Raw genomic sequence first — 11,186 nt, forward strand, 5'->3', positions numbered from 1 at the left:
TTTTTGCCATACCATGTCATTTAAAACTTTTGTTAACATTTTTGGAGTTAAAATTAGACTTAGTTTATAAATGATAAAAATAGCATTGAGTACTTGTTGTTTTTCTTCCAAATTTGTCTATTTTGTATTTCAAATAAACAGATGTGTGAAGTTAACATTTCAGACCTATCTTCTATCTTCAGTACAACCTTTTATTTAATACCAGAACTTATCAGTTGGGCTGGAAAATGATAAAATCGTTATCCAGTTTATGTGATTTTTATTGCAAAAGCTAAGACCACCAACTTCCAAAGCCTTACCAGTTATCAGTGTATAAGCTATAACATTTAAAATTAAAGCAAAATTATAAACAATTTTTCATAAAACATTCACATTACTTGACACTTTCTAAAATTATCCTTAAAATTAGAATTGTTAAGTAGCTTTTTAAATTCTGACAAAAGCAAATAACATTCGACACCCGACTCTGTGGTTCATTTTCAAGGAAGAGAAAATAACTGACAAAATAAGTAACACTGCTTGTTTTTTAATTTGGCACAAAACTCCACGAGGGCTATCTGCACTAGTTGTCTTTAATTTAGCAATGTAAGACTAGAGGGAAGACAGCTAGTCATCACCACCTACTGTCAACTCTTGGGCTTCTCTTTTACCAACAAATAGTGGAACTGACCATCACAATATAATGCCCCACGGCTGAAATGGTGAACATGTTTTGTGTGACAGGGATTCGAACCTGCAACAACCCTCAGATTACGAGTTGAGCGTCTTAACCACCTGACCATGCCAAGCTATGTAATGCTGATATACTAACACTTACTTCTTCGGCAAAGTTCAGTATCCTGTTGGTAGATTCTCCAAGTAATTGTACTAAATCCATTAGATCATCTGCTTCCTATAAAGAGAAAAGAAAAACATCTTACCTATAATACCCTAATTTCCTTAGAATATGAAGTAAATACAGGTATTTAAACCTTGGCTCTACTTCATAAAGATCAGCAAAAAAAACTAAAATAAAGCTTAAATTATTTGGTTTAGTTTGTTTAGAATTGCATGCAAAGCTACACAAGAGCTATCTGTGCTGGCCATCCCTAATTTAGCAGAAAAAAGACTAGAAGGAAGGCATCTACTAATCTCCACCCACCTTTAACTCTTGGACTACACTGTTATCAACAAATAGTAGGATTGACCATCATATAATAATGTTCCAATGGCTGAAAGGGTAAAGATGCTTAGTAGAATGGAAGTTCAAACCCTCAACCAATAGATTGTAAATTAAGGACCCTGACCACCTGGGCTGTGCAGGCCTCAACTTATATCATTCATGGTTAAAAAAAAAAACAAGAAATGTTATATATTTGTAGAACCATGCAATGCCCAACTTCAGGGTGACACAGATGTACACATCTGGGGAACAATTCTTACCTCATAACTATGTAGACAGACACACCAGCCCCATGATTATGTAGATAGAGATACCAACTCAAGAACTTAGTAGATAGAAATACCAATCCAATTTCTATGTAGACAAATGCATGGTGGCACATTGCTAACCACATGTTCATGTAATAAGCTATATCTGGGTTACATTTCCAACTTCTTAGGTAGCTTGGTAGGTTAATCAACTTAAAGTCCATGTACATAAAAGTACCTATGTTACAGTTCTAGTCAAAGGGTATATAAATATACATAACAAGATATAAAGTTCAATTTTTAAGGTTACACAGATATATCTCTATGTGAATTCAATTTTTAATACTAGTGTAACATATTAGAAATTAAACACGAGAAACAGACACAGCAGGATATGAGGAAAGAATTTCCAGCAATTAGTCACTGACCAATAACTACTTGTAATTGTGAAATGAAGAAGTAACAAACAAGATTGTAAAAGCCAGCTAAATAATCAGTAATCAATTTTGCAGTGGCAATAAAATAATGCTAAGATTACAAGTCCATATAATACAGGCAATTTCCAATGAAAGCATATATTGGGTAGACTAGCAAACAGCCCTATGCTGAAGGTGTACACTAAAGGTTGGTTAAATTGTTACTGCTCTGGCATACATTTCTTTGTTGAATTGTTTTTCATATCTTGCTTTTTTCTGTTTATTCTACTTTGTCTTGTTTTGACTGCATAGAGTCAAACACTCATCGACCCAGCACATGCTTTTCGACTAGACTTCCACATATGTGCATAAAAAAGAAAAAGAAACAAGTCTTACAAAAGTAATAGTAGAAAGCTTGGAATGTAGTAGTCTTCCTTCCAAACTTGCATACTTCTCCATAAGTGGTCTGTATGGAGCATACAAAGTCTGGGCTAACATTGCTGTGTGAGGTTTCTGGAGATTGTCTGTGAAAATCAGAATAAAACTTAGTAATACTATACTTTCTTTTCACAGGTTAAAACTACAACAGGGTCAAATTTGTGATAGGTCACTTGCCCTAAAAAACCCAAAGTTTTCTGAACTGTGACACTATTTGACAGGGACGTTGGTGCCACGAAAACATTACATTTAACCAAGTTAAATGTCTCTTGGTCAAACAGTTTATATTTTAAAGGTCAATAAATATTCAACCTGTAAATGCTCTCAGGTAAGACTCAGTGACATTGAAGTATCAAGATGGATGACCAAAATCAGGTTGGATACTTAAGTTCACAGTATCCTTTTAATTTATACCAAATATCAGCCTAAGACCTTGATGGGATCAGGAGGTATTCATTCAATACATCACATCATTTTAGTTTTATGGGTGATAAACTTTGGAATGACAGGAAAGGAAAAACAGCTTGTTCAACTCATTCTCTTAATAATGTAATAACATTAGCACAACAAGGGACATGAATAACTGATTCATAAATATAGAAGAAAAGGTGATGTGATAATTTCACAGAAATTGTAAACCTCAGCAGATTATTACAGTCTATAATTACAGCTGATGACCTTTTTGAATACTTCTGAAATTTATTGTACTTTAAGTCATTCCTGTCATACTTGTGGGGATCGCCAACAGGAAAATTTGGTCTGGTCCTACAACTAAAACTGTTTGGATGCTATGAAAATCAAAAACCTCAAGCTATATGGAAAAACTTAGCTCTGACCTCATGACATTCTTGTAAACAAAAACCAGTCATCATCTGCAAATGTGTTCACAGACAACATAGCTACTGATCTCTTCCACTGATCTCTCTCAGGTTCCTAACTTTTACAGTTTTCCATATCTTAGATACAGAAATCTCTCAGAGTTAATTTTAAGAGCTAATCAACAACTGCACAGAAGGAATTGAGTTGCTACGTTCCTGTTTCCAGCACTGTGCATCCAGCTGTACACAAAAAATTTTCTTCTTAGTGTCGTGTTCACTTGCTGTAAGGTATTCAAAATGAAGGCTAAAGAAAGCGTACTCACAGCATTATAAAAGAGCTGTTGGGGGTGAGAATTGAAGTATTTTACCTTCAAAAGACTTGCTTTGACTGCAAATCATTTGGCAATTTCATCAATGTCAACACAGGGTTCTTTATCCAGGTTCATTGCAAAAAAATGTTATTTTGCTAGCTTTCCAAAGTCTTTCTGTTCATATGCAAGTGATTTCTTTTTGGTTCTTGTACTGTGAAACAGTACCATGCAAGAAGTAAAATGGGTATTTCACCTCAATCTTTATTTTAAATACACAAAGAGCCTATTCACAACTAAACTGACAGCAAAGGGACCATTAGTAAGCAGTTTAAAATGACAACATTCAAGTATTATTAAATTTCATACCAGTATTACATTGTAATAGCTATCACTTGAATGCAGTATTAGCACACTGAACTGTTGTAGGCACCAGAGGTGTCCTATACATGTTTCTTACAAACTGACTTAACCCTATACACCATCTACATTGTTTTTCCTTTCTTGTTTTTCCTAAATTTATTATCCATGAAACTACAATGACCAGAAGTCATGAGAGAATACCTCCTTACCCCATACTGATTTTAATATAAATTAAAATAGACGATTTTAAATTACCATATCCAACAATGATTTTAATCATCTAAGTCAGTGTTGACAGTCCAACATTCAAGGTCAAAATTATTTATGTTAAAAAAATTGTGATACTTGGGTGAAGAATAAAAATAAAAACGTTCTTAATACTTTTAGTTCATCAACCTGATCTGAAAACCATTTCAGGTCAAATATTTGGTTACCTCTTCAATAACCATCTGATCAAGAAATATGATACTTGACTAAAATCTGTCACTGTGACATCAACATTCTTACTAACGACCACTACAATTGAAATTACAATCAAAACCCATCCTGAAGTGATTAATTTAACATGCATTGACCTGAAAGTCTTAATTATTTCTTTAACAAAAATATTAAATGTCAATACAAATATTTACGGTAAATTTCACATGCAAGTTACATAAGAATATGATATCATAAGCTTAATTTTCATTCAGTTGGTAATGGTAATTTTGTCAGCTAATAATTAACTTGCTTTCATGTGCATTTCATTAATCTTTCCAATGCTAAAATTTAAGATTTGAAAGAAAAAAAATGCCACAGACAAAAATCAATACAAAAGTTCCAAGGACTATTTATGACAGAGACTAATAATCATAGATATAAACAAATTCTTTAAAGGTATACTAGTCAAAATTATATTCTTTAATTAGTTCACAAAACAAAGTTCAAAATGCTAAAACGTTTCCAGCATTAACTATTAACTATTTCATTTATACAATCACATCAAAACAGTGTAGGATGATCAGACGTCCTGGTTTTGCAGAGAGTCCTGTTTTTTGGTAGTTTGTTCTAGTGTCCTGAAAAAATTCTTAGGAAGCATAAATTGTTCAAGTTTTATATAAAAAAAAAGTCATTAAACTGTTAGACATATTGAAACACAAATTTAACAGGACTACAAGCCTTACTCACTGTTCTAACACATACCCTCCTACCACCAAACTCTCTTGAAAGTTGTTTTTGCACAGTTAGTATCACAATCTGTGCATGGTTTTTAGTCATTATAAGGTCAGTAGATCTACAGCAGTTGATTTATGTTTGATGGATGATTAAACATCAATGGATCTACAGCACTTCATTAATGTTTGGTGGATGATTAAACATCAGTAGATCTACAGCAACTGATTTATGTTTTGGTGGATAATTAAACATCAGTAGATCTACAGTAGTTGATTAATGTTTGGTGGATGATTAAATGTCAGTAGATCTACAGCAGTTGATTAATGTTTGGTAGATGATTACAGGTCAGTAGACCTACAGCAGTTGGTTACTGTTTGGTTGAAGATTAAATGTCAGGGACTGTTCTCTAACATTTTTATTAAAAAGTTCTAACCCATCATTGTGTTAAAAAAAAGTGTTTGTTTTTTCAGATACTGTGAAAGCAAATTGCTCCTTTTAAAAGACAAGTACACTGGATAATGAAGTTCTCAGATTGGACATTCCAAGTCCGACTGGCAAGAAAAAGAACAAGCACCATTCTGAAATGAGAGACAAGGGCTGGACTATCCCAGTTTTGAAATCTCGTATCACTCTAACACAATGTAAAATCCTCACATCTAACAAAAGCTTGAAACTTGCAGTTTTAAGAAAATTACACCCTGATATAGACCAAATCTTTATTCTTTAAGTTTCAACTAAAGTAAAAGTATTTGATATACAAGTTTGTATTTTATTTATATTTAAGTTTTATTTCTTTCATGTTTTCATAACTGGTTTTAACTGTTAGTGATGTTTGTATCCCTACCAAATATCTTATTTATACAGTAATAACAGTTCTTTTGAAACCCCCTTACAACAAGCTTATACTATGTTAAAAGTATTTATAACAGCTAACCTATCTTCAAGCTATCCAAATACAGTCCTAGAAACACAGTCAACAGCTTGTTATAAAATGCTATGGAATTTTTTGTGTATTTTATCAATGATACAACATAGCTGAGGTTGAGAAAGTTTCTACACCCAAAATTAGGATCTACACTTTTTCATTTTTCTTACTTTCCTCCACTTAGTAATTCACAATCTATAAGATTCCCATACTTTTAATTTCCATTCACTTTCATTTTTTATTTTTACAACCATCATACCTATGGCTAGTTAACCCTGTTTCTTTATGCCTTTTTATTTAGAAATATTTTTTTTTGCCTTAATTATTCTTCAATTATATTTTTTCCAAATCATATGGGTTTTCAGGCACTTTTAAGTTTCATTTTGAATTTACTTATGGATAAAGAGCATTTTATTATAATTTACATATTTTTAAATTTTTTTAGAACTAGTTTTTAAAACCAATCTTACTCTAAAAGCTGTAAATTGTAATCAAATATAAATTTTAGGTTTGTTTGAGAGCCATCCTTTGATGAATCTAAACTTCCAGAGTATAATACTCCCTCTTAATGTTTTTTTAGCAGAGCCGTGTTCATCTTTAGTTCTTTCGAGGACACAGAAAAGTTTTAAAACAATGTTTTACAAGCTTTATATGCATTTTGCCTATGATTAGTTTTGGCCTCATAAACACGACCCTTTAGAAATACTTTATGATAAAAAGAGATTATATAAATCACAACAAAGAGCCTGATAACCTGAACATGAGTGAAATATTTCCCTTATTTCATCAAAAGGTACTTATGAATTCATTCTTGAAGAAAAAAAAACTACCTTTTTGTGCTTGTTATAGTCTTCATACTAGAAGTTATAAATTAGTGAGTGTATGCTCACAACATTTAGTAGGTAATCAGTGAATGTTATAAAGCTTTCACACAGAAAATATCAGATTTTTAAATTAAGTCTCAAAATTTGTTAAGCAATGTTTTTCTCGTACTGTTTTCTTTTCGCATGCTGCCTATGCAATGTACAAAATAATTTTTATTTGAAGATTAAAAGTCATTGTATGCATTAGAATATCTTCACATTTCACAAGTAAAATCCTTATAATGGCCAGATAACAACCAAACATTACTTAAGATACACTTTATATCTCTGTATAGGTTCAGTTGATCTGACCGATCTCGTAACCACCATAAAAAAAAAAAAAAGGAAATAAACATAAATTATGCCCTTTTCATTCTAGAATGACTACAAATTATAACAAGAAAACATGTTTAGACTAAACAGCTTCAATCTTCTAACGTTATAAATTTATATTTATTATTTTTATTATATTAACCTGTAAACTGTGCCTGGCTTACAATATGGAAGTTACAATTATGCAGTGCATGTATATTAATGCTATCATAGTCAATAATATAAAACTGATCATTACTTTTTACAAAGTGACCTATCTTGGATGTGTTTTAGTAAACTAATATTAGTAAAACACTGCCAATTTTCAATTATTATACATTATATATGTATATAGATTATTATTTATAAACAAGTTCTTAAACTTTTTAAAACATGGAACAGTAAATAAAGAAATAAAGCAAACAATTATCTGTTAATTATGACCTTTGTACTCAACTGCTGCTTGTCATAGCTTGCTACGCCTTAAGAAATTTCACACTGGGAAGATGTGGAACAAAATTTTTTCAGGTTTTTTTTATATATACATTTAAATAACCAAAAAATCATAACTTACTTCATCAATACCACAGCATTCCATAGTAATTTATCAGATTCAGTAACTAAGTTGTATTTGTACCTTAAAAAATATGAAATTTTGAACAGGCTAGAGACACAACTTACCAGATTGAAAGTTTGTCTCAGAAGAAAGAGAGAACACTATTACGTATGAAAATGCCTGAGAAAGTTACTAAGGGGATATTCTGAGATTTTGATTGGTTATTTAAATATCATATATAGAAGTTAGTGCATGTAAGGGACTGTTTTCAAAAACAGAAAGAAGTGACCTGGGCCAATATGTTTGATTCACTAAATATTATATCTCAGCCACTACAAAAGAGAAAGGCTTTTAATTTAAGTTCTAGCTCTTCAATATTGTTAATTTGAGTTCCTACTGTGTACAAAGCTATAGATTTTGTATTTTGACATCACAAACATCTAATATGAACCAGTTCTGCATTCAACATAACATGTGACACATAAAAAATCAGTATTTTGGTGGTGGTGTTTTTCATATTACTTTTCAGTTAAGAATTTAAATAATGTATAATATAAAAATTTGAATTATAGTCTACAGTTGATAATTACATAAATTCATAAAATAATAGCTCAATAAAATTGTGAATGCGAGTCAACAAACACAATGACATGGCCTTTCACCTATGACCTGTCCTGAAGGTGTTAATCATGATACATTTTTATGTTATACAAGTAACAGTACATTTAACTTCAAGGATTTAATATTTTTTAATATTACTCTAAAATTCTTATTGTTGTTTTTAAAGTTATTTTTTTCTGAAATCTTGTGTTTTTCTAAAGTTAATACCACAATATTTTTTGTTTTTAATATGCATTTTTTTACTAAAAATGTATCTAAAATTATGGATGCACAAACATTTGTCATCACCATCATCTGTAAACTCTTGATTTACTCTTTTATCAAAAAATAATGGGATTGACTATACATTATTACTTCCTCAAGACTGAAAAGACAAGCTTGTTTGGCAGGATGGGAATTTGAACTCACAAACCTATAATTGCATGTTAAGCATCCTAACCACATGGCCATGCACATATGGTAAAAAAACTAAATATCTATTGCTTCTTTTAACAGCCAGTCCAAACTATCTTATCAGGCATATTGTGAATGATGATGCATATGTACTAGAAGTATCACGTTTAAATGGTACGTCTCACTAACTCTATTTCTAAAGCACAAATGATCATTATTTCCTGTTTTCATACATTTTAAGTGTCTTTAAACATTATTCTTAAAGTAAAAGTCTACAATACTCATTTTACTGAAAGGTTGAAAAATTTTAAAATACACAAAACGTGTTAAAAGTTACAGCATGGAAATTTTGAAGGGTAATTGGAGTCAAAAGACTGGTCAAATGAACTGAGCCTGTTTTGAAAGAGTTAAAAAAATTTCTGTTATGAGTTATTAGGTGTATTTAAATAGACCTAACAAAATCAAAATGAGCTTGTCGTCCTGAATTATCAGCCACGGCTACTGTGGCTTTGTTGTGTATTTTTAAATCATTCTTATAAAATCAAAACTGAAAAACTTATGTATGTACACGAAGGAAATGTTTCAGAACAAACTACACGTATCCTGTTGTCACAAAGTTGTTTTAGAGGAATATAACTAATGAACTCCTGTTGTATATAGGTTGTTGAAAAAGTTTACTTGCAAAGATAGAAACCACTAGGGAAAGGTGCAATTAGAGATTACCATTAGAAATACTAACCACAGTATTCATACCCCACTGAAAAGAATTTAGAGAAATAAACATTTTCTAAAAAAGGATTTTTTTGCACTGTAACAATATTTGGATTGTAATGTTTTTATGTATTAAAAGTGGTACCCCTTATTGAGAAAATAACAGTTTCTTTTTAAGAACTCCATTTTCTTAGTACTTTACAAAATACATCAATAAAGATATAACCAAACCCTCATATACAGTCTTGGTAAAAGTCATGTTCTTGTTTTAGGAGAGTACTTCTGTTTAAAATTATGTTCTGTTATAAAGAAATGGTTGTTGCACATATTGTAGATATTTTTATAATTATCTAAATCTTGAATACCCAATGTGAATTTTTTTTATGGATTTTTGTGTTGTCGGTGCTATTCGAAGGTGCTATGTAATATGTATTAATTCAGTTACATACATAAAAGAGCAGATACTACGACTATTATAATATGAATACATGGACACTATCATTCTGGTCATCAAAGTGCTCATTTGATGAGTGTATTTCAAGAGACAAGTTGCATATTATTTAAGATAAGACAAATTTGACTTTTTTCATGAAGATTAGAGCGCATGTTACATTCTTTATAATTTGGACAATAATATATTCAGGAAATTACAGTATACTGTATCAGAATGTGATTATTTTTATTTAGTATAATACTTCTAAAGAAAAAAGGATGGCCCATAATGACTTGAGACAAGAATGATAAGTAACTTTTGTCCAGATACAACGAAGTGCAAATATATGCCAAACTTATTAAGATTCATCTCACTTATACAAAGCTATGGATAAACTGTTAACAGTACACTGATGAAACAATCTAAATTTCACAATTTACATGCTGAAACTTACTAGTACAAGAAAAAAGTTATTTTGAATAAAAGTTATGGCTACTACTGTTTGACTTTAAGGATGAAAATCCTAAAATAAAAACTAAAAAAAACAAACTTAATCAACAAAATCTTACCAGAATCAATGGAGGTAATGGCTAGTTCTATACCTCTAGCAAATCTATCAGTAATCTGAAAAATAAAGTTTTACTGCTGAAATCATTTACAAAATTTAGGTAAGTGGAAACACTTAGTTGTTATTAAAATTTAAAAAAACATCAACAAGAAGTCCATCCAGTTCTCAGTTTAAAAGAAATAAATTGCAAAACAGGAGCATCAGTACACAAGTTTCATAAACCCATTTACTAAATGTATCTTTATTTTCAAACCTTATGCAAGTAACTAATCTCAAAAATGCTTTGATTGAATATATGGTCTACACTGGAAGGAAAAGACAATACTTTTATTGGTTTTGCAACATCCTTTTCAGAATTCTGGAAAAACTGTCACACACCTTGTGATTATTATCCAAAACTGATGAAATTTATTCAATTTTGGTTTGTATTCAAATATAGAAATTTATTATCAAACCCATGTGTGAAGCTTCACCTGTTTAAGGTCAATTAAAAATAGCAATGGATTATCCTGTTGTTTCAGAGCTGCCTTGATACAGAAGTGGAGGCTGGGTTCGAGGCTAGATAGCACATCAACCATCACCTCGGAAAGTATTTCTACAGATGACAGATCCAAGAATACTTGACCTAACCAACTTGTCTGGAAGAAACAATAATTGCCTATTACTCATAAACTGAGCAAGTGTAACTACATTTATTGTTCACAAGACTATAAACTAAAAACTGCAGTATTTACATAACTATTTAACTTGCTTTTAAATGTCTATACTAAAGTAACACTGATCATGAAATATTTCTGCTGTAATTGACACAGAAGCAAAATCAAACAAGAAGATATTGGTATTTGAAATCTAAACAGAAGTGTAAAATTATTTACCCATTACAACACAAACTGAAC

At 30.9% G+C, this 11,186-nt stretch overlaps 1 protein-coding gene across 5 annotated transcripts in view; it reads right to left on the bottom strand.

The window, feature by feature from the left end:
* Cog7 (conserved oligomeric Golgi complex subunit 7) overlaps window positions 1-11,186 on the bottom strand; it is a 58,410-nt gene that overhangs the window by 16,164 nt on the left and 31,060 nt on the right. For all 5 annotated transcript variants that reach the window (XM_076477441.1, XM_076477440.1, XM_076477439.1 and 2 more), the window contains 4 exons: window positions 10,764-10,928; window positions 10,292-10,346; window positions 2,223-2,350; window positions 818-892 (listed from right to left, as the gene is read on the bottom strand). In XM_076477441.1, coding sequence (XP_076333556.1) covers window positions 818-892; window positions 2,223-2,350; window positions 10,292-10,346; window positions 10,764-10,928 — 423 coding nt within the window. The remainder of the gene's footprint in view (window positions 1-817; window positions 893-2,222; window positions 2,351-10,291; window positions 10,347-10,763; window positions 10,929-11,186) is intronic.

This window comes from Tachypleus tridentatus, chromosome 13, assembly GCF_004210375.1.
Source record: "Tachypleus tridentatus isolate NWPU-2018 chromosome 13, ASM421037v1, whole genome shotgun sequence".
Taxonomy (NCBI): Eukaryota; Metazoa; Arthropoda; class Merostomata; order Xiphosura; family Limulidae; genus Tachypleus; species Tachypleus tridentatus.